Here is a 25330-nt window from a genome sequence, read left to right on the forward strand (position 1 = left end):
GCCCATTCCTTTTCTGTTTCATTCTACTCACTACTCGCTGCTCGCTCCTTCCTGATTGCTAATTGTTCCGTCTAGCTGCTCGCTACACTTTACTCGCATCTCACTACACGCAACTTGCTGATCGTTCTCTCTAGCTACTCGCTTCTTGCTCCTCCCTAATCTCTATTCGTTATCAACTCTCCACTCGCCACTCGCCACTCGCAAGTTGGCATCGCTCACCATTAGAAATATGACAACTGATTTGAATTTCTCGACAAGATGCACATTTTTACATTAATTTTAATTTTCTTTCATGTTGACTACTCGGTGTTTTGCATTGGACAAACATTGGCTGGTAGAGTTGTTGTGGAATCAACAGGCGATTGTAGATATGTGATAGTTAACTTTTGGCTGACTTTGTATTTTAAAACTAGAGACTAAAAATTTTACCGCGGTACACAGAATTTACATAGAGTCGCATAAAGCATTAACAACTGATGTCCGGCAACTTCGACGATCCGCATCGCTAAAAGTTCTTTGGCTTTAGCTTATCGTTGGGCTTGCCATCGACAGGGAATCGCTTCTTGTGCTTCATCTTGAAGCTGCGTAACCGCTCAAATTCATCAGTGGAAATGAAGTCAATGATGGGCAATCGACTGCTTAGCGGTACTACAAGCTCCTCGTTCTTCTGAATCGGCCTCGGGGGCGGGGCGCCCTTATAGCCAAAGGCGCCATATGCTTCCTTCTGAACGCCGCTGCCCAGGTGGGGCAGTAGACTCTGCGGCGGCGGCACCAGAATCGGCTGTCGCCTGGGCACTTTGCTCTGTTGCCCCTTATTGTAGCCGCCATCAGCTCCAGCCGATATGCGAGTCGGCTTCTGATGACTTGTTTTCTGTTTCGGCAGATGCTGGTTATTGGCGCTACTTGGCCGGCGCTTCTGTGCAGAGCTTAACAGCTGATTGGTGCGGTGCTCTGAATTCTTAACAATCACAATTGTCGCGTTGGTCGAGGACGGTTCCTTGGGCTGCTTGCGCTTCCCCACGCCCACTTTGGCCTTTTGCTTGGACTTACCCTGAGGCGGAAGCAGTGGCTGCATTGCTTTGCGCATCAACAGAGATCGTCGCTTGAGCTTCAAATTGAGCGTCTGCGGTCGAAGCTTTGAGTTTACTTTGGACTTGGTTTGTTTTATGTCGGCTGCCTTGAACGAGACTTTCGATCGGATCATCTTGCCTTTGGTCTTGGTCTTTGTCTTGATCTTTGTCTTGGTCTTGCTCTTGGGTCTGTCTGTCAGTTCGGCGCGCTGTTTAACTTGAATTGATTTTAGCTTTGTATTTGCCATGTTGTTCGTTTTAATTGTACTCCAAAATTTTGGTTATTTTTCTCTCTGAATCAAACAAGTCGACTTCGTTCAAACGTCTCAAATGACGCTGACAGGCAGCCTACTGCTACAATCATCTCGCTGCCACTTCCTGTCGAGGCCAATGACTGGACCGACTGGACTGGCTGGCTGGCTGGCTGGCTGGCTCACTGACTGACTGTCTTGGCATATGAACTTGAACACGTTTTGGCATACGCCGTTGTCACTGCCCATCAGCCAAGCAACCAAGCAACCAAGCAGCCAAGAGCCAAGCAGCCAAGAGCCAAGAGCCAAGCAGCCAAGCAGCCAAGCAGCCAAGCAGCTCAGCAGCTGAACAGCCCTTCTGGATTCACTCATCCGCTTCCTTTCACCTTTTGAATTGGTGAGGTTACAAGTTCAAATGTTACAACAACTGCTCGGCCGGTGGACCTCTTACCCTTTGGATAAACTATATATATATGTATGTATAGATTTTTTGCTTTAGCCAGCTGCTGCTTGATTTTGTCTTCCTGTTGTTTGTCAGGACCTTTGCTTTGTATGCTTGTTTGTTTTACTTTTGCCTTTGCTGCCATCTTCTGATGTTGCTGCTTGCACTTGACTGCCACTTCACTCCCTATGCTCAATTCTGTGCCCATTCCACATTCCCACCCTCCCCATTCCCCATTCCATCGTTCCTCCAGCTCTCCACCTCCTCCACGCTGTTAGGCGACTTCAAATAAACTTCCGTTTGCTTTCTTAGATTTTTTCTGACAGACTAGCATATTTGCATATGTTCGTTCCTTGCGCTCATATTTGCGTGTGTATTTGGAAAGACCTCTAACATTTTACAAACAGAGCTACCCACCAGCTAGTGCCTTCTGCTCCGGCTCCGGCTCCGACTCCGACTCCGGCTCCTGCTTCTGCTCTTGCTCCGGCTCCTACTCCTGCTTCTGCTTCGCATTTCACAGTTGACTGCGTTGTACGCTCTGCCACATTGCGTATACGCGTGGCGGCATCATTTAAATTCATTTGCCCAATTTCATTGCATACTTTGCGGCGGCAGCTGCCGTTCTATTGATTTTCCTGCGGCCCAGCCCCATCGTCGTCAACTGCAGCCTTAACATCAACTTAGGCAGCAGCAACAGCACAACAACAACAAATACCGCAATAGCAACAAATACAACAACAACAACAACAACAACAACAACTTACAGCTAACGACTCATTAATAAAGCACATACATAAATTTCTAAAGAAATTTTGTTGCCTACTTTAGTACGTTGCTTGAGTTGGCCGCCTAGCCATTTCAACTTTTTCCTCCCTCTCCCCACCTCATCCACTTCTTCGCCCTGACATTGTATTTTTTGGTCGAGTGTGTGCGTGTGTGCGTTTGGCTGGCGGAACTTTTGGTTAGGTTTCAGTTTTCTTATGTCGTTACCTTTGCTCCATTTTAGTGTCAAGTGTTGCGTATCATTTAATGTGACACACTCCCCACACACACACGCACACACTGATAGGTTGAGAGCACATATATTGCGAGACGTTCGAGTGACAGCAACACATGTTTGTGCTTGCATGCTAATTTGCTGCGCTCAGCAGTTGGACATAATGACGCAATCTGATATTCGGAACACAAAATAATAAAACAGACCAGAAAAATATATATTTGTATTCAGACAAATATATTTGACTAAAGATGTATATATACATATAGTCGGGTATCGCCACAGCAGAGCGCCCCATCCGATCCTGTAGATCATGGCGAAATATAAATGTGTTCGTGGAATCAGCCACCTCCTTCCAGCCTCCTCCTATCAGTTGCAAGCATGCACGAATTAAATATACTCTTAATTCTGGATAGCCAGAGAATTCAGCAAAGGAATCATATAAAATATGTCCTCTTGCCCATGCTCTCATTTATTTAACGAGATGCAAATTGTTATTATTAATAGTTTAATTCAATATACTTTAGAGATTAGATTTTTACATTTTGAAGAATTTGATTTGGGTTTGTTAACTTGAAATAGCTTGCACTGACAAAGTCATTCAGTTTTGCCTACCTTAGCTAATACTCATATCAAAGATATTTGTATAGTATATATTTTTATAACCTGAACCCATTGAAAATGGGAAATCAGGGTATAATGGTTTTGTTGAAATGTATGTAACAGGCAGAAGGAGACGTGGCAGACCCCACAAAGTATATATATTCTTGATCACTGTGACGAGCTGAATCGATTTGGCCCTGTCCGTCTGTCCGTCCGTCTGTCCGTATGTATGGACGCGCCGATTTCAGAAGATATAAGAGCTAGAGACTTCAATTTTTTTAAATGTCCGTATATATAGCGCGGATATTGAGTTTATCACCAAAAATCGATAACTCAACCCGTTTTTTTCCTTACGATAAAAAACCTTATCGAAAATCCGTTTTAAAATCATATCTCCTACATCTTTAAAGCTAGAGTCTCCAAATTGTATATGTATACTTATATGCATTTTATACAATTTTGTTAAAATTTACCCCCCACCTTTATATTCACCCTCTCACCTTCAAAGGCGTATTTAAAATACTAGAGACTTGTGCTTTGGCAAATGCATGCATATCCCTGTTATAATCATAATCTGAAAGTTTCATGAAAAAAGTACATCCAAAAGAAAAGTTATTAAGCAATTAGTTTCCCATAGTAAGCCACCACTACAGCCAATGCGTGTTTATGCGTGCGTGCGTATGGCTGTGTGTGTGAATGTGTGAATAATTATTTAAATATCAGTTGCTCGAAGGGCTCGGGGGATCTCGTAGTCGGGCAGTCTCGACTACAGCTTTCTTACTTGTTAAAAATGGTTAAGGTTAGTTAGGGTTGTCAAGGGTACTTGCTAGTTCGTGGTGGTAGTTGGCAGGAGAGCAAAGCATTGGGAAAGCAACTGGCGGACATTACTCAACTGTTGCGGGAATACACAGACACGCACGCCAAGCAAATACAGACAGACGGACATGCAGCACAAATAATGAACATTTATGTATCACATGTGAACACACACACATATACACATAAACACTCGCACTCCATACAAATGAGTTGCGGTTATCGTAGAGTCGCTCTAATATATTGCCTGGCTCGAGGACATAAAGCTAAGCGTATTCGGGGAATGCAAAGTTCCAAAATCGTGACCGCTGAAGTGATGAAGCGATCAGAGCAAACCCCTAATGAAAATGACAAATAAATTTCAGTCTTACTTCATATTCCCTGTTCAGTGCGCGAGGAGCATATTAGTTGTAGCATATGCTCAAGGCAATGTGCATAAATAAGATAGCTCCCATAGTGAATATATTGTTAAATGGGTATACCTAGCTTATTCTATTGGCTGCACGTGCAATTGAAAACTTTCGATTCATGTGTGTTTTTCCTCATCTCTGCTGCTGGCTAGTAATATAATAAAGAGATCTGACTTCACCAGGTGCAAATCTGAAGAAATACCTCTCGCAGGATAAGGCTGTAATGACTATGTCTGTTGACGTTGGCCAGGGATAAAGGGGTCCTTCGAAATCATAATATACTCTTTGTGGCACGAGCTTATCTGTAGAGTTCCGAGAGTCAGCTTGGCTCTAATGTGTGGCCTGGAAATTTGTTGCCAAACATTAACCCAAAGCTCTTAAGCTGCTACCCACTACCGTCAACTGCCTCAGCTGGCAGTTGGCAACTGGCAGTTGCGCTTGGGTTTGGGGGCGGGTGGAGCTAATACAATTCATTGTGATTTGAGCCCGGTGGCTGATTTCAATTGTTTCGCAGACAATGAATGTCATGAGCGGCGATTAGCATTTGAACTGCACTCGTAGCGGACGGACGCGGCGTACTGTAAATTGTTGGAGTTGCGCCCAGGCATGCAGCGTGTGGCATACGGCATGCGTTGGCATGTGGCATGCGGCATGTGGCACGGGCAAACGGTACGTCGACGATTTGCTGGCCTTTGGCTGTAATTTGAATGCGAACTTGAGATTGTCAGCGTCGGCGGACGACTGACCGACTGACTTTATTGTTGTCACATCAAATGTTGAGTGAAATTTATGCTGACAGCAAACAAACACGAGCAACACTCACCCACATGGCACGCCCACCTCACACACACACATGGGATAGAGATATGCATGCATGTTTTATGTGGGCGTGCGCACTTAATTTGATAACATAATGTTTAACTCATTTATTTGATATAGTTTATACACCTGATAAATTGCTTTGGCTAGTATGTCCTCTCCCTCTTTTTATCTCTCTATCTCTATCCATGTATATACATGCGTGTGTGTGTGGGTGTGTGCTTGCAAATGCAAAATGCATTTAAATGCAAATGCAATTTATGCCAAAGGCATTTTGGGCCATGTCAGACATATGCCAAATGCAATTGTTGCAAATTGAATAAATTCCGAATAAGCAAATTGAGCAATTGCCCAATCGCTCAATTAAATTTTGCGAAATCAGACACAGACACTATCTAAGTATTAGTGAAAGCATGTTCGAACATTGCAATCAAGTTGACCCAAGGCTCAAAAGTTTCAATCTGAAAACTTTAATAATCGATAACTATTGATATTATGACAAGGAGGGAAATAATGAGAATAAGTATGTAACAAACAGAAGGAGGCGTGGCAGATCCCATACAGTATATATTCTTGATCAGGGCGACAGGCTGAGTCGATTTATGGGCCAAATTAGTTAGTGCTAAAACGCAAGAATGTAGACAGACTTCGTATTGAATTGTATGTATGTGTGTGTGTTTATACTCCTTCACGAAAGTGAATTAGTATATTGGTTTTGTGCAATGTCCGTCTTGCTGACCGTCCGTCCGTCTGTCCGTATGAACGCAGTTGATTTCGGCACTATTGAAGTTGGAGACTGGAGAGAAATTTGGATCACATACTTGTGTATATCTCCGACTTATAAAGTGTTGAAATTTTCCCGATCCGCCTACTAGACGCATGGCAAATCGGAAAATTCAATTTCCGATAACCAGAAATCATATTAGTAGAAGAGCTAGAAAGTTGAAATTCGTAAGGTAGATCCGCATCGACCACCCAAGATTACGAGATATTGCGGATATATCTTCGCCCATTGGGGGCGTGGCAAATCGGATAAAGCTGTATCTCCTAGAGTTTTAAAGCGTTGTAGCTGAAATTTCGCACGAAGGCTCATGTTGTGATTCTATAAAGATTATATGTCTACGCCCATTAGGGGCGTGGCAAATCGGACCTGAAGATATAGTGATTTCTTAAATTCTGCTATATTTTGGACACTATTGATGCTAGAGACATGTATATATACTTGGGCTGACCACCCAAGACCAAAAAGCTTTGTCGGATATATGTCCGCCCACAGGGGCGTGGCAAACCGCAAAAGTTTATATCTCTTAAAGTATAAGAGCCAGAAGCTTTGGAATTTGGATAATTGAATTACTACTAAACTCCTATATCGATGACCCAAAAATAATTTTGACGCCTCTTTAGGGGCGTGGCATATCGAAAAATTCCCAGTAAATTTCACATTTTTGGAGCGTAAGCATTCGAATTTTGCAATTAGCTCGTTCTAAAACCTGACTAAAAATGAGGTGTCTGCGCCCAGTAGGGGCGTGGCAAATCAGGGAAAACCATATTTTTAAAAGTATTAGGCTAAACTTAGCTACTAAATCGCTGATGGGATGTGAATGAGTATTCCGCAGTCGGTAACGCCCGACTGCAACATTCTTACTTGTTTTGTATTAGTTTATGCGAATGAAACCATATACTCATCCTAATTGTGATTGATTTGCAGGTAATGTGTAGTATGCCTTGGCTCTTGAGGCGCCTGAGGCCAATCGAGTGGCTAGTGTGTAGAGGCAGAGTGAGAGGTACAGGCAGAGAGAGAGAGAGAGAGACAATCGGCTTGCTGAAAACTTAGCTAATGCGAGTATCAAGGGTAGCACAGCAGGAAAACGTTAAGTGATAGTTGGTAGTTAAGCTGTTAATCAGCTAAGCTGTTAAGCTTTAATGAGCCGTCGCTCCATTACTTGGACGATGAAGCTTGCTTATAGCGCTCATCAAAGTCAAATATACTGTGGCAGCGGCTAATTGGCAAATCAGCTGCACTACATGGCCGAGAGCTTGCCCGTAAGCCGACAAGGTCTTCATTAGACCACTGTGTCAATTAACATTTTGCGAACAGCTGAGCGAGTGAAGGGACAGACAGACAGATAGACATACAGACAGACAGATGGATAGGTGGACAGATGGACGTTTCTGTTTTGCTTGTGGCAATTTATGCGCAACGCCCCGTCTCATTAGCAGCAACAGCCGAGCTCGACCACAATCAACGAGGCAGCAGCTCAATTCAGTCAATTCGTTTGTTTTGATGCACGCTTAAGTGACTTAAGTGCTCGTTGCGACTTGTATGCAATTGACACAAGTGATACGAACAGGTGGCATAGGCATAGGTGGCTACCCGAGCTGAATCTATGCCAGCGCCAAGCCCGTTCTCTAGATTGCCGCAAGTGAATAATTGCTATGCATTACAGCTCAGTCCTATTCTCTTTGAGATGAATCAATCATTTCCGTTTCTGTTTCTGTGTCTGGCAAAAGTAAAGTCGCCATTAAAAGTTTTGAGCATGTTCCAAGTTATATAGTTATTGTGAGGCATAGAGTATTTCTCTTGGCTGGCAGACTGCGGACTAACTAAATGATTGATGATCTATGGGCGTATCTCGAATGATCCTATAATAAGTTTTCACTATAGGATTTCATAAAACAAGTTTGACAATTAATAATCAAAGCAATAGAAAACAAGTAAGAAATCTATAGTCGAGACTGCTCGTCTACGAGATCTCCTGAACCCTTCGGGCAATATCTGTTTCAATCATTTTTCTCGCCTTTCTGCTGACACAAGACACACGCACACAAACACTCACACGCATACACACACACACACATATACACACACATACACATACACACACACATACACACACACGCACACAAGCACGCCTAAGCACGCATGGGCTGCAGTGTGCGCTTACTATGAGAACTTAATTCTTTAACTCCTTTTTTTGTGGATCTTCATGAAACTTTAAGATTATGATAATAACACGGATATACATGTATTTGTCAAAGCACAAGTCTTTAGTATTTGAAATACGCCTTTTGCAAATGTGATGGTGAGGGGGTGAATATAGGGGTGGGGGTAAATTTTGACAAAAACCGAAATTGTATAAAATGCATATAAGTATACATTCAAAAGACTGTAGCTCCAAAGATGTAGGAGATATAATTTTATAACTGATTTTTGATAGGGTTTTTTATCGATAAAAAAAGATCGGGATGAGTTATCGATTTTTAGTGATAAACTCGATATCCGCGCTGTAAATACGGACATTAAAAAAATTGAAGTCTCTAGCTCTTCTATCTTCTGAAATCGACGCGTTTATACAGACGGACGCACAGACAGACGGACAGGGCCAAATCGACTCAGCTCGTCGTCCTGATTACATACATTTCAACGAAACCATTATATCAAGACTGCCCGACTACTAGTACCGCCGAGCCATTCTAATAATTAATATAATATAATTCTTTCACTCTTCATCGGGATGACGAGCTGAGTCGTCAGCCACACGGGCAGGCATCTATTCGTCCGTGTTATGCCATAAAAGCGTAAAGAGACTTGAGATCGTCTATACTAGATTCTTCCCCTTTAATCAATAATAATCGTTAATTTGATTTCGTTTTTATGCGCACTTTAGAATCTGTAACTGTTACAGTTTTCAGATGCAACTCATGTAATGAACACAAGGATGTTGTCTCGACAAAACAAAAAGGTCATTGGTGCTCTATAGCACTAAATTGTGTCAGATTGTCAAGCAATTAAAGGCGATTCGATGCCAGTAGTTGGCATGCATAATAAATACTGAGAGCTATTAGCCATGTCGGCTTTCCAATCGGATTATTCACAATTACTTGGATACGCATTCATTGTGAGGCACAAAGCGGTGCTAAGCTGTGTTTGACTGCCGCCAATCGGCAAAGCTAATTAATTGCCTGAGCTCGGTTGCATGCAATTGCATTTGGGGCGCTTAAGCAATTCCAGCTGGCGATGCCAAGGCGCACTAAAGCAACAATTGCATTAGCGACAAATCCGCCAGCAACAAGCCTCATCGACTATTTAGCCAGCTCCGAGTCAATTGAAATATACCGCCGAACGGCGTAAAGCCGATCCGCTGCTCAACAAATGGCAACGGCCATGAAATGTCTATGACTGATGCTCAGTCAGCTGGCTTAATAGACTCTCAGGCAGCATACTAGACAGTCAGACAGACAGACTGACGAAGTGGGCTTAAATGAAATGACAATGCAACATTTTAAGTACTTAATAAATTTAGTTTGGCACAGTATATACTCGCACTCGCACTTTCGAGTTCTGCTCGACTGTTTACCTTCCAATAATAGGTTTAATGGCCTATATATATGTATATACTATGCTATGCTATGATACCCTTGTTTAACTTTCATGAATCTTAATCACATTTCAATGTAATGAATCGATATCAGCAATAATTCTACTTCCAAATTAGCTAAAGTCATGTCAATGCTGTCAGATTATTACTATTATTCCATTTTCAGGCTGATATTTACTTACAGGGTATTCACTTGTCGTGCCGCACTTGCGCTGCTTTCATTTTTGTGCTTGCCGTTTGGCTGCAAATTGTCTAACAAAGACTTAAAGGCTTAAAGCACAATAATCTCGTTTGTCAATTGTGTGTTTGTGTGTGTAGAGTGGGTGTGCTTGAGAAGGGGCGTGCAAGCGCTTTGAAGAGCACCAGCGCTGTGCCTTTGGATCGCAACAGCTCGCACATTCAATCAACAAAATGAAAATGAGATGAGCGGCCGAGCTGCCAGTTGTTAGGCTGTGTGATTATGTGTGAGTATATGTGTGTGTGTGCGTGTATGTGTTTGCGGTGCTTTGTGTGTGTGCATGTGTGCGTACTTATTCATTCATTTGTATACTAATAGGCGCACAATCAGACAAAATGACAGACAATCAGTCAAACAAACAAACAAACATGCAGAAAACAACGCGGCAGAGGCAACAAACGACATTATCCAAAGTCAACAGCACACACACATACAGAGACGATTGTAAATATGTATACATATGAGTAGACTCAGTAGGCTGCGGGCACGCCCACCCACATATACACACACAGACATTCGCATTAGGTGCGCTTTATGTTTATCTCAAAATGTGCTGCTTGACTGCTGACGAGTTCTCTCCACGTCTCTCTCGCTCTCGACTTCGCTCTCTATTTGTCTCTGTCTATGTCTGTTGGTGCCTTCTGCTGCTGCTTCAGCCCTAAGATGATGGCAAAATGCGTTGGCTCTTAACTTTGCCGTGTTGTTGTGGTTGTTGCCACATAAACCGCTTAGCGGCGTAATTTAAATCCCTTTTGTGTTCAAAAACTCGTGAAAAGCCTTTCAAAATAATTATCATAATAGCAAATGACTGTTGTTGTTGTTGTCTTTAATTATTGTTCTGCTCTTGTTGTTGTTGTTGATCTAATCTCTCGACTGACTGACAGTCGAGCCAGCCAACTTGTTGGCCAACTGCTTAAGCTGCTATTTATGCTAAGCCTGCAGCTAAATTATAATTCCTTGAAATCAGATTGAGCAATGCTAATTTGATTAACTTATCATTTGTAATTTATAATTGAAATCAATTCCTCCCTTTACATATATTTTCATAAAACAGCAATAACTTGAACTACAATTTTCAAAAAGTTCTGGCTGTGAAAGTTTTATTCAATGTCTGTCAAACTGTCTGACGCTTTTATAGCAACAGACTTAATTATACTTATGCATATAATATTCCTATAATACAAAGAAACCAATTTGATTTTCAACAGATTTTATTTGATTACTTGAGGCTATTATGGGCTGACCTCGGAAAACTGATACAATTTCCGAAAGTTTTACAAAAGTCCTATAAAATATTACTGACAGGCAGGTGCTTAAATTTCCAATGAGATTTTCCGTTGAATTATAAATCACAATTAAAAACAAGACAGAAAGCTCTAGTCGAGACTGCTCGACTATAAACCCTTCGAGCACTGATATTTCAATAATTATTCGCATATGCACACATACACGCACACACAGACATATATGCGCACGCATAAACACGCATTGGCTGCAGTGGTGGCCTACTATAGGAAGTTAATTGTTTAATAACTTTTCTTGTGGATGGACTATCTTCATGAAACTTTCAGATTATGAATATAATATAGATATGCTTGTATTTGCCACAAGTACAAGTCTCTAGGATTTGAAATACGCCTTTTACAAATGTGATGGTGAGGGGGTGAATTAGGGGTGGAGGGAAATTGTATAAAATGCATATAAGTATACATATAAAATTTGGAGACTCTAGCTTTAAAGATGTAGGAGATATAAATTTATTACTGGTTTTCGATAATGTTTTTAATCGATAACAAAATAACGGGGCAAGTCAAGTCTCTAACTCTCATATATTCTGAGATCGACGCGTTCAAACATACGGACAGACGGACAGACGGACGGACGGACGGACGGACGGACAGACGGACAGACGGACAGAGCTAAATCGACTCAGCTAGTCGCCCTGATCAAGAATATATATATGGGGTCTGCCACACCTCCTTCTGCCTGTTACATACATTTCAACAAAACCATTATACCCTGATTTCCCATTTTCAATGATCGATTGATCGATTTTGTTATTTACAGATTTTTGATACCAGGCCCCCTTTGCCGCCAAGGAAAAAAAAATTCAAGTACTAGAGACTTGTGCTTTGGAAAGTTTCATTAACTCTGAAAGTTTCATTAAGAATTTATATCTACAAAAGAAATTATTCAACAAGTAAATTCGAAGAATATTGCCCACAAGCAGCGCAGTCGCTGCTTACTGCGCAGTTAGCAGAACGCGTGCTTATGCGTAAGTGTGTATGTATGTATGTGTGCATAAAAGAAGTGCAGAATGAGTAGAATATCAGCATAGAGGGTTCAGGGTATCTCCTAGTCGAGCAGCATCGACTAGAGTCTTCTTACTTACATACTTACAGAAAGACTCGAAGAATTATTGTGAAATATCAATTCTTCGAAGGGTTCGGGGATCTCGACTCGAGCAGTCTCGACTAGAGCTTTCTTACTTGTTATGACTAAAACATGAAATTGGGCTATATTTTTGATACAACAAATGGGTGCTTTTTTCCTTGTTTTCTTCTTTTTCAGAACTCGTTATTAAATCGTTCATTTTAAGTGAAAAAGTAGTTTGTCATTCATAATTCATTTGATTTTGTGGGAATATGTCATTTTTGAAAAATTTTCAACCAATTCGTTTAAGTGGGTTATAAATATGATAAACACTGTACAACGCGAATTTCGTATTTCAGTTTATCGCTTGTGCCTCATTTCGCTGACAATTCATCGCACCATTGTAGGAGTATACAATCCTTAAATGCTTAGTAAGCAAATTCAAGATGCGATTACCAAAATAACTAACTGTGGTCGAGGTTATCAAATCTGCGCAGTTGGCTCAAAAGACCATATTTAAATGAGTCTATTATTTGATTTTTAATGAGACCCTAACTGCACTTTAGAGTTGCAGACGAAATTAAGAATTTCTCGCCTCATCTGTTTTCATATTAAACAGATCTTTTACTCGAATAATTGTAAGCTTAGATTGTTATTACTTGTGGCCTGCTGAGTAGGATAAATTTGATAATTAGCTATCAATGAGGCTTTGACGGAGATACCTCATTTCGTTTGTGGTGGCACGTATATGTATACATATGTATGTATATTTCTATAGGCATGTGTGTAAGTGAATGCTTCTTCTGTCGTGAATGGGGGAGCTGGAATGGCATTGCACATGCAGCTCTATTGTACCATTGTATAGCGAGAACAATGCTTATGATGCGTTCGATGGGTTAATTAGCTTACAGAATTATTTGACGGCATTTCCGTCATTTGAATAGTTCGGGAAACAAAGAACAGCTCTCTCTGCAGGTGTCATGGTAACCAGATCTTGGTTTATTTTATTACAGCTCTGTACACTTCTCTCCCTCTCCTTCTCCATCCCTCTCTCTCTCTCTCTGTCTTTCTCTCTCAGAGCTAGACTATCGCTATCTCTGTCATGGCAAGCGCACAAATCACAATTAAAATGTCTACTGGCATTTTCATAAAGTTGCAATCGCAATTCTCCAATTGCCTTAAACACATTCTCAGCTCCTCGAAATGAAACTTGGTAAATGGCAAGAAAATGCTTTGCTTGTTACGGGAATTCCTGGCGAGCTGAGCGCGGAGACAGGGCGAGGAAGCGGAGGAAGCGGGATAGCAGACATCCGCCAAGCCTTAACAACTGTGGCAGCAGGCAGTCCCCAACCCGCCGCGCCGCCTTGCACCTCATAGACATGTCAGTTGATTTTTATATATGGCTTGTAGTTTCTTGTTTGCCTCGAGCTGGGAGCTGCCAGATGGCAGCGGAGCTGAAGTTGCGCCCGAGGTAGCTACGAGCTCGCTCCTCGACAAGCAGTCTCGATGCCGATTCGTGTGCTGTGCAATTTTCCCGTCTGTGACTTATTTTTCTCTCTCTTCCCTTTTTGCTGCTTGCCAAAACACGGCTTTCTGGGAGGCGGCTGCGGTGCGAGGGCGTGGCTGTCTGCACGCGATGTTTAACGTCTGGCGGCTGCTACTTAGAAGCCACAGCTGAGGCTCTGTGGAGCCCAGCACATGCCAGCGAATCATTTAGACAGACAGCCAGACTGCCAGACGACCAGACGAGCAGACCAGCCGATAGACGATAGACGATAGGCAAATGCAAAAATGAAACTTTTTCGGCTAAGGCCCAGCATACAGCACAGCGGGCGATGCGCATATGCCCAACCTACTAGGCCGCCAATCATCGGCGTAAATTGAGCTCATTGTGGCCTAACACCATTTCACGCTCCTATAGTACGTGTGTGTGTGTGCGTGTGTGTTTGAAGCTGGAGCCCAGCAGCGCCTGCAAATTGCAACAGCTCCAGTTGCAGCTCCTGTGTGAAGTCGTTAAATGCGGCAAAGTCAAATAAATTGAGCCAAGTCATGTTTCGAGCATGAAATGCATTTTTATTACACTCGATGCACCAAAATTTCACCACGAACCATACAAATGCATAAGGTATTGAGTGAAATGGACTCCGCCCTCTCTGTATCTCTCTCGCTCTCTCTCAGCGAGTACCTCGTTTAGTTGTGCCACCGACATAAACATAACAATTTAAAGCATTTCCTTATATAGATTTAAAAATGTACATAAGTGCATATTTTTCTGGATTTTCACATCATTTAGTTATAAATTTATTGACTGCTTTGGGTTTCCTACTTGGAAGGATCATTAGAGACCTGCATGTGCCACAACATATCAGGGAATATTTTGGATACATGGCATCGATACATACTTTAGTATATGTAACAATTATTATGTATATAATTGTGAACTTATAATTAATAGCCTATTAATGCAATAAGCTGAATATTGATAATATAATTCAACTTGAACAACTTAAAACACTGTGATTACTTAAAGTTATTTAAATCACAATCGTGTATTTATTCACATAATATGAATGTACATATTTTAATTTAGAAAAACAAAAATAAATATATATTTTTTAGTGTGCGTATGTATGTGGTGTATATGTGTAGTTGTGTTTGTATAATCACTATTCTATTAAATATGTAGTTGTACTTAAAGATAATCTAGTTGATTTTATTTAAGCTATTTAGCTATCCTTAAGCAACGCTTTCTGCAGCCCGCCTAATTCCTTACTAATCTCAATATTTCTATCTCTCTTATCTATTTACAGGTGAGCACATTGAATATGTATGAAAAGAACCGCAACCGAAAACAGGGCGCTAATTGCCCAGCCATAGTTGGAGCTGTTCTGCTCGTAGAGCAGGCATCCAACAATTGTTGTTTAGCTGTTTTGATGTTGTTGTTGTTGTTGGGGACGCGCGCGGGTTCGTAAATTTTAATGTAATATTTCCATGTTGTACACTTTGATGGCGCCAAAACGCTTACAACGTCGAAAATTATGCCATAAAAATGCAGAGCACTAATTAGGCCAACAAACATGGCCAACAAGCAGCCAACTAACCAGAGCTCAGCCCAGGGCCCAACAGTAGACACCAAGAAAAATTGTACTTGATTTTCTTCTTTTTTTCTGCTGCTTTCTTCGTCTTCTTCTCTCGCGCACACTCTCCTTTTTTCTCTTTGGCGCAGATTCTCAGTCTGTCTTTTTCTGGTTACACTGGCGATACTTGTATCGTTCCTATCACTATTGTATGCCCTAACTGAGGCTAGTTTGGATGAGACCTTATAAATTAATTAGACATAATGCATTCTATACATGGAAATTGGTTTTATTGATCTTTACATTGATGCAGAGATTTCAATATCTATGCGAAAGAACAGATACATGAATAAACATATAAAAAATATCGGATCTCTGTATTTTTTCGTATTATTCCTCTAGAATGAAAGTATATTTAAAAAGTAATAAATTATTAATTGGGGTTCATAAATGTATAAAACTGTGTAAACAAATATTTCCAAATACTTCCATTGCCTCCGTGGATAAAGTGGGGATGTTCGAGTGTTGAAGGGAAAAACAATTCAAGATGAGCTCGTTCAGCTTGAAAGTGTACTCGAATTTCGTTGAATCCTTAAGTTTGTCTGCTCTGCCCATATTTCTCTTATTTTATTTTTTTCGTGCGACGACCCGTCCTCCTCTTGTCGAGCGCCATTTCAGCTGTAAGTGTAATCATCGCACGATGAAAGCCGCTTACAATAATTGCCCCGCGTTGTCCGACATTGCGTCCTGCCGCTGCTGCTGTTGCGCCCCCAGTTCCTTTCAGCCTGCCCCCGCCCCGTCCGCTACCCGATTGTGGCAGCCATTGAGAGCGTTCATTTTTGCTTGGCACCACGTTTGGGTGCTATGCGAATGTAACCGGATCAGGAGTCGGCCAACCGGGTCCATTACAATTTTTTCTCTCTATTTTTGTATACCCTGAACCCATTGAAAATGGAAAATCAGGGTTTAATGGTTTTGTGAAAAAGTATGTAACGGGCAGAAGGAATCATCGCAGACCCCATAAAGTATATATATTCTTGATCAGCACGACGAGCTGAATCGATATAACCCTGTCCGTCTGTCCGTCCGTCCGTATGAGTGCGTCGATCTCAGAAGACATAAGAGCTAGAGAGCTGAAATTAGGCATGCATACTCGTGTATACCATAGGCAGTACAATTTATCTTATTTTTTCGATAACTCATCCGATAACTTTTTTATCGAGAATAATCGAAAAATCGACTTGGTTTCAACTTCAAATTTGCGTTGTATATAGAGTTAATGGACACAAAGATTTTGTAATTTACAGATTTTGGATACCACGCCCCCCTCGCCCCCAATTTGTAAATAACGCATTTCAAGTACTAGAGACTTGTGCTTTGGAAGGTACACACATTTTAAACATATGATTACGCTCTGAAAGTTTCATTAGGATTGTATTGTATTCTATATTATGCATGTGTGCATAAAAGAAGTGCAGAATGAGTATAATATCAGCTGAGGGGGGCTCAGGGTATCTCCTAGTCGAGCAGTCTGGACCAGAGCTTTTTATTTTTTTTAAAATATTTTTTTTTGGTGTTGTTGTTGCTGTTACCGCTTTTGGTTAATTCATTTGAAGGCGCGGCACAAAGCGCAACGTTTTATGTCGATTTTCGAGTCGGAGGGCATAATCGCAATCATAAGTAGGTTGCGGTGTACCAGACAGAAAGAATCCCCCGTCCATATGCCGGCCGGCGCCCTGGCTGTATGTAAATTCCGGGCGGTCATTAGAGAGTTTCCAAGCGATTTAATCTCGGCGAGAGCACGAAAGGAAGGAGAGCCGCCAATAGATAGTACGAAACAGTTATATTCAACTGTGCTCATAGAAAGGCTTATTCAACAGCTTACGGCTTATGAAACAAAAATTAAATTATCTCCAGTTGAGCTTGGCTGAATGCCAGTTAACGATACGAAGCCGAAAAGAACTCAACTCTAACGTAGTTTAAATATTTACTTTTCGAGCAATGAGGCATATATAGAATATGAGATATATTGAGGGGAAATTGCCTATTCAAGAGGAATGTACGAAGGCATCTTAGAGGTGTCAATAAGGCGGTACGTGCGTGAATAAAGTTCAATTGCATCACTAATTAACCTACAGTTAACCGAAAGACAAGGTCTACATTTCCAGCAGGTTCCTTGGGTGATACCTGCAAGTCAGTCGAGACTATGAAAGCGCTTAAGAACCCATTCGTGAGCACAGAATTGTTTATTGATCAGGTTGATTACAGAGTGAGGAGGTATTTAAAGATTTATTCCAAGATTTTCTAATCATTTCAAGTATTGTATCACCCTCAAAACTTAATTTTTAAAGCCATTCCTCTTCAGTTCCCTGCCATCTTTAATTTATTTTGATGCTTACTTCGTTATTCCTTTTATTGAATTCAGAATATGTAAATAATATTTCGTACTTGTAAATTTCTGTATGTGCCCATTTCTAGAGGCTAACTTGAAGAATTTTCATCCTGTTTCGTTGATTAATTTGATTTTCTGTCGCTTCGCTGGATGCTGAACTAAAACGTTAATAAATAATTTAATTTATGTAAGTATTTTGAGAGGCTGCCACATAAATGTTATTCATGTGCTGCCGCAGCACCGTCCACTGCCCACTGCCCACTGCCCACCGCCCATCGCCCATCGCCCATCGCCGTCTCCTTTCCCCTCTTGACCAAACCTCGAGTCCACATTCTCTGTGGCTGTCGCTTTGCATGAGTTGTTGGTCAGTTGGCGAAGTGAATTCTGGGCAGCAGGATTCGTGGACAGCAATATTTATGCTTTTGCTTTGTTAGGCCTGTCACTGTTGTTGTTGTTGTAGTTGTTGTCTGTTTGCTGCTGTTGCTGTGACTAGACGAGGGTCGACATTGCGGATGCGCATTCGGCCGTTGGTTTTCGGTTCTCGTTTTTCGGCTTTTGCCTTTCGCTCAGCTTTCGACTTTGTTGTCTTCTTTCACCCCAATGAGCGTAACAGCGAACTATTCGAACTGCTTGGCCGCCTAACAGATGCTCTGCTCTAATAGCCCTCTGGAGTCTAGACTGTTGTTATATCTCCTTCAATCTGCAGTCGGGCATACCGTGCCGCTCTCCACGCGGTTTGAGCATCTATTGGTCATTTATGTCATTTCATATTTATTAAGCGGTCTCTGCATAATTGGCAGCTCTGTCGCCTATCTGCCAGCTGGGCAGCCGGTTGCCACGCTCCCTACCCCCACCTGAACCCCATGGCTTGGCAGAAAGTGCACCGGCCGTTTAAAGCCACCGCACCGCCACATGGGACACATTGGCGGTGCTGGCGGTGGCTCCCTTGGCACTGCAGCTGAGATCGTGAGGATGCCAGATTGCAATAAAATTAAAAGGGGCTGCTAAGTGCCATATAAAATGATTGTACTTTAAAATAGTACACTTGCCACGCCCACACCACCAGCCCCATCCTTACCGCATGTGCTGCCCGTGCAGCTTCCTCAACCGCATCAACCCTTACGCTGTAGCATCTGCTTAAATAAATAAACGCATTAACAGCCACTGCAGCCCAGAGAAAATGCGATTAATTGAGTTGCTCTCGCTTAATACACTAAAAAATTATTCGCTGTAATAAAAAGATCAGCTCAAACTATACTTGCCGAGCTAATAATACCCTGTAAACAGTACGTATTCATAAGCTTTGACGATTCCTTAATTTGTATTCTATATTGACATTCGGCATTAAGTAAAAGCTATGCATTCTTAAATATAACGATATAGAATATTCAATAATCCCAGCAATAGGATCAATTCGAGCAATATTACCCTATAATCAAGTCCTTTATCAAATCTTCTTTTTTTTTTTTAATTCTTTAAGCATATAAGCTGGCTGACATAATATACATAATATACATAATATACAACATGATATGTGTAAATTCAAGTTGGACATTCAATGTGGATATGTATATGCATATCTTTCATATTATAATCAGATTGTCTTGAAATATTATACGGATCCATATTTTATAATTTTGTACATAGAAAAACGGAAGCTACTTAATACAAATCTTCTATATATGTTTATGTAAAATTAGGTAATCAGGTTACTCGAACAGTTAATATATCGAAATATATTTATATTCTTTGATATTCTATTCAACTTGATTTTAATCTGTATTCAGTATATATTTTTCAAACATGAACTTCTATACTTGTCGTTGTTTTTTCTCAGTGCTAACGCCACAGCCAGCTCGCCAGGCTGGCGGCAAGGCAGGCAGGCAGCTGGCAAGCTGTAGGTTTATTTGGTTGGGGCTGGGCTGGATTGCGCTATGGTGGACACGAATGATGCATATTGCATGGGCATGGCACTTACAAAATATCACGCATGCAACGTCACATATGGCAAACAGTCTAGGGGCAGAGAGAAATGCAGAGGCAGCGAAGGATCTAGGGGCAGAAGCAGAGGCAGCTAGAGACAGAGGCAGAGGCTCTTATGTGCTTACCATAGCAGCGCTCCGCTTGTGCGTCTGTGATGCCCCCTTGTGGCAGTTGTCTGCTCTGGTTGCATCATTTTTGGCGCACTTGACTTTGACTTTGGCACATCGAAGCCCATTTGGCAAACGGAAACTGTACCCAGAGGAGGCACAGCCTTACAAATGTGCCCTACTTTGCGGTCGGCAGGCTCCCCTCGTCTGGCTGTGGCTCCCTCAAATCACTTTTAACATTTGCATATTTTATTGTCTTTTAATTAACTAAAATTCTACATTGATTTTGTCTGCCCAGCCAGACAGCCAGCCCACCGATGCGAGCCAACTCGACTTGCGCCCAATGAAGTTGGCTCAAGACTTTCACTGCGACCACGCAGTCGAGCCCCCTTGGGGTCTCGGATTAGGATGCACTGCGGCCAATTGTGTCTCAGATGTGTGTGGCTCGCCTTGGCCAAGCTGGAAGTGTTGGCTAATTAAGTTTGTCGTCGATCCGCCGCTGGGCCTTGAGCCAGCCAACTATCTCCTCATAATTCCTTCACAACGTTCTTTGATTTACTCCGATAATTGCTCAGCTGAATGAGGTTGACAAAGCTGAAGGACAACGGCATTCGCTTTAAATATATTTTTCAAAAATCGTATGGAGTACACACTACATTGTTATATGCCATATGAAGACAAAATATGTAAGTGGGCCAATAAAATATTAGAGGGAACAGCACTGTGATTAACTGTCAGTAGATATGCATCTATCGACATTTATCCATCGCGTGAGTGCGATGATTGTGAATGGTTTAACCCGAAGAAAAAGAACGAGAAGGTAATTATACCATGAACCCATTTACAATGGGAAAGAGAAAGACTTGACGCATACTTGCGAGATCTTATATGTCGTAACGTTAGTTTTGTTTGCGCCTTCCGCTATAACTAGGCACAATAACGAGTTTCCGGTGTTCTCCCGCTCTTGCTCGTCCAAAAGTCTAAATCCCTTATCTCTTTTCGCACTTGCTCCGTTCGAACTCCTTTTTGGTTATCGAAATCGCTAAAACCTTATACTTTCACTCAATAAGAACTGGACCACTCGCTCTCTCTCTCTCTCTCTCTCTCTCTCTCTCTCGCTCTTTTTGTGACACTAGAATGCCTAATCACTCGGCAATCTCAATCTCAATACGACGTATTGCCATTGACATTTTACGACTTTAATTTGATTGTCAGCGCTGATTAAAAAATTATTGCGCATTCCTTGATTTAATAAAGTTTTTTATTCAGTTTGGCATTTTCTGTTTTGTGATTAACAAAAATGAAATGATTTTATAATCAATTTTATTGATTTCTGCTGCCTTTCAACCAAAAGGCTTCTCGAGACGAATAGCAAAGTCGACTGAGGACTATTCTCATCAAGATTCAAACAATCACTGGGACAATTCTAGTAGTGCTTACTGAAACTTTATTTCTGCCAGCAACATAATAGCATTTGACAAATGGAAGCTTCAATTTTTCAATATTTTCTGTGCATTTGCTCCGTATCCAATAAAATCTCTAAGCAGAAACTCACTGTGGGGATTTATTTTACATTAAAAGAATCTCGCGTTGAATGGAGTTTAGCTAGGGTATTATCCAGTCGTTCACTCTGCTTTCAGTTGATCACTTGGCTGGGAATGGTTTGTAATTAAATGAATGTTTTTATTATTGCCATCGCGATTAAAATCGTTTAACAAACAAATGGAAATTCGTGAAAGCGATGCAAACAGCGTCGAAAAAATAGTGAAGCGCAATTAGCGATAATTGGTATTAAATAATTTAAAGAAGGCTGGCAATTTGCGTGGCGCCCCGTTTTCAGATTAGTTTACCGTGCTGTCATGTTTGATGACCAAATATTTTGTTAGTTTGGCAAAGTTTTTGGCCCAATTGTTTTCCACTGTCTGAAGCTATAAATCTGGATTAAAACTTAATTTGCATATTTGCCGAGTGTCTAAAAGGCAAGAGACAGAGAGAGAGAGAGAGCAAGAAAGAGAGAGAGAGAGAGAGAGAGAGTGAGACGAAGAGGGAGGGAGGTGGAGAAAGAGATAAGTCAAGCAGATTTTTGTGTGTTGAAAAATGAAATGTCATTGCTAAGGCCAGGGCTAAAAAGTTGTTAGCCAAGCTAAGAGCCCCTGTCAGTTGCCACTTGTTTCAGTTGGCCTGCAACTAGTCAACGAGCTTCAGTTAATTTATCAGCAAATTGTTAAATGCAGCTGACTGCAACTTTTCCTTTTTCTTCGTACTCTCTTTCTCTCTCTCTCTCTCTCTATTTCTCTCTCGCTTTCTCTATATTTATCTCCATATCTGTATCTATCGCTGCCTGCATCTCTTAAGCTGCTGACATTTTGACAAATTAAATATTGACTGGCTGTTGGTTCCTCTGCTGGCAGTTAGGCAGGCAGCCTTCTGACGGCAGTCCATCAAATTAACCCCACTTGAATTGGCCTGATAAATGCATTTTGATGGCTCGGCCATCAACTTTTGTTAACAACAGGGAGTGGAATCCTCTCGTAAATGTTTGCCTCAGCTTTTATTATTTGTTTGTTTTTTATTATTTTTCATATTTATTTGTTCGATGCTGTTGGCAACCGCCTGCCATAAATTTAACAGCAAGTAAATATTTGATTTGCTTCCATTTGATATGCTCGGCTTTGCCTCCCCTGCAGCTCCATCATCAGCAGCATCATCAGTTGATTAAATGCCATTTTTGTACTCGCATTTCAACTTGATGCGTTTCAATCGCTTTTCGATTATTTCGAAAGCCATCCACAAAGCAGAGAGTTGAGCGATACCTGTGCAGCCCGTGCTCTGCCATCAATTTAATCAAATTGCAGACAGGCAAGAAGCAGTTCAAGAGGTTCGCAGACTTCATACAAATGCATCAGTAGAGGCTGGACTAAGCTTAGATGGCAAATAGAGAAATCTATCACAGATGAGGAGCTGTCTCTCTGTCTGCCTAATATTAGTTTACAATATTTCTGTTGAGTATTAAATAATAAATATTAATAATAATCATGGCATTTGAATAGAACTTAGCCTTTCATTTTCTGCTTCAACCACAATTATCGCCTATCGCAACTTTTTAGACTTCCCTCTCTCACACTCTCGCTCATCTCAGGATTGAGGTATTCCTTTGGTACTTTGCATATGTTTATAAATTTTGGATCTTGCGTGAACTCGTGGCATATTAAGGCGCTATTCGCCTAATGCCTTGGCAACCTGCGCCTTTCGTCAAAACGTACTAATGTGTGGGTGTGTGTGTGGGTGTGTGTGTGGGTGTGTGTGTGTGGGTGTGTGTGTGGCTGTGTGTATGTGGGTGCAGGAAAATGAGCATAAAACAAAGTTTATGTGCAACTTTTTGATTACAAATGCAAATTACAGCGCCGCCAGCAGCAACAGCAGCAGAGCTTGAGAACTAAGCAAAAATGAAGTGAAACGCAGGGGGTATGCCCGACTGTCACTCACCCTGAACGCACTAAGCTGAAATTCTACGGATATGAATTTGTTGTGCCTTTTGTATTAAGGAACTTGAAAGAGAATCAATAGTATGGCAATGATGTTTATGGGATGTGAGCATAATGTATAAAAATAAAAAATATATGACACTGCAAAATACAATAGTTGTATATAAGAGCTGCATGATGGAATAGTATATATATTCCAAGGTGCATTTGTAATATATATATCAAATTTGAATTGAGTATGTATATTTACGTTTATATTTTGTATGCAATATCCTTATGTCGAAGGCATGTTCATTCATGATAATAATAATATATTCGTAGTCACATTCTTGCTAATTTCGTTTTCTGCTAAATACCCTGTACGCTTGTCGACTGCGTTTTACGGACGCACGGTATATAAAGAACTTTTTTGAAATTGCAGCAAAATTGCGCCAATGTTTGTTTGTTTATTTGTTTGTTTGCTACTTATGCGTGTGTGTTTGAAGTGTGCGTGTATGCGTGTGAGTGCTTCCTCTGTGTCGTTTCCCATTAAGTTGTGCGCTGTTTTGGCAGCAAGTTGACAAACATTTCATTTGCAGCCAAAAATGCGTAATCACAATACCAACATAGTACAGCCAAACAGACGGATGGAGAGAGAGAAAGAGAGAGGGACAATGAAAGATAGGGAGAAAGAGAGTGAGCGCAAAGCTCAGCTCAGGCCTTAAATTCATTTAAACTTCAGTCTGCATCAAGTTGACAGCTAAGGCACAGACAAGACACATTCTGAAGCCAGAAGGAGTGAGAAAGAAACTGAGGTGGAGGTGGAGGTGGAAACGGAGGGAGCAATGAGCTGCTCTACCCGTAAGTTTTCCACTAGAGTCGAGCTCTTTAATAAACGCTTACTCGAATTGCTGCCAGGAATTCGCAATTTACATAATTCGCACATACAATTTGGGCAAAGACATTTTTCAACGCATTTAACAGAGGCGCTTAGCCATATATGTGAACGAGACAGGCTCATTGACAGAGTGATTGACTGATTGAAGAGAGTCATTGAAGCAGACTTGAAATGCATATTATAATCTTGAACGTGGCTTCGGAATATGCCAGCCTAAAATCACCTTCAGTTAATCATATACAGTGAAGCCCCTCAAGCACGGAAACGATTGTTATAACCCCTTTATAATGACGTTTACATTGGTGAAACACATTGTTTACATGGAAATATGTTAGTATCATTTCATTTGCCCATCAGACTCGGTATTTTCATTCATAAAATCGATTAACATCGATAATATCATTGATTTATTTACTCCCAATATTTTAAATATAAATATATAATATGAAATACAATAATACAACTAATCCTACGGAAAACCTTTTTACACATTTAGGTCGAAAAGCTGAAAAGCATACTAGATTTTTTATTTGTAATGTAAGAATTAATTTGGCATATTTTTAGTTTATTATAAAATTACTAAATTGTTTCGCCCGTTTGATTTCATTCAATATTTCCTATTTTAATTACATCATTATTGAATTTCTGCCTCGAATGTTTCCACATTGCGCTGGTAAATCTTAACTGTTGCAAATAGGAGTCGAATGGTCAATATTCATTTCATACGTTCGTTATATTTTTTTTTCCTCTGACGGCAATAAATTGGCGACAACAACGGCAAAAACAACAGCAACGGTGCGCGAATAATCAGACATCTGACATTTAACATCCGCTTGAAATTGTTCAATGTACTTTCCGTAAGGGAAAGCGCGAACTGCCGGAGTCGAAAACTGTGGTAGAAGGTCTCAGCAGTGGGGATGAGTGAGGAAGTCGGAGAGTTCTCGACCTGCAATTAAATGCTTATCGAAAACTTCGGACACTGACAAAAGACTGCGACAGCAGAAAGACAGA

The 25330-nt window shown here is 41.1% G+C and overlaps 2 protein-coding genes across 4 annotated transcripts in view; one reads left to right on the plus strand and one right to left on the minus strand.

Annotated features, from left to right (window-relative positions):
• LOC6586273 (loricrin) overlaps nucleotides 1-25330 on the plus strand; it is a 104292-nt gene that overhangs the window by 47636 nt on the left and 31326 nt on the right. The gene's annotated exons all lie outside the window — the stretch shown is intronic.
• LOC6586269 lies at nucleotides 262-1413 on the minus strand. The gene has a single exon (XM_002011855.4). It carries the CDS (start codon nucleotides 1316-1318, stop codon nucleotides 506-508), a length of 813 nt encoding a protein of 270 aa, XP_002011891.1. The 5' UTR covers nucleotides 1319-1413; the 3' UTR covers nucleotides 262-505.

The sequence above is a fragment of the Drosophila mojavensis genome, unplaced genomic scaffold (genome assembly GCF_018153725.1).
Source record: "Drosophila mojavensis isolate 15081-1352.22 unplaced genomic scaffold, ASM1815372v1 contig_136, whole genome shotgun sequence".
NCBI classification, from domain to species: domain Eukaryota; kingdom Metazoa; phylum Arthropoda; class Insecta; order Diptera; family Drosophilidae; genus Drosophila; species Drosophila mojavensis.

Coding starts and splice junctions, on each gene's coding strand:
- LOC6586269 (XM_002011855.4), bottom strand. CDS start 1,318: ATGGCAAATACAAAGCTAAAATCAATTCAAGTTAAACAGCGCGCCGAA.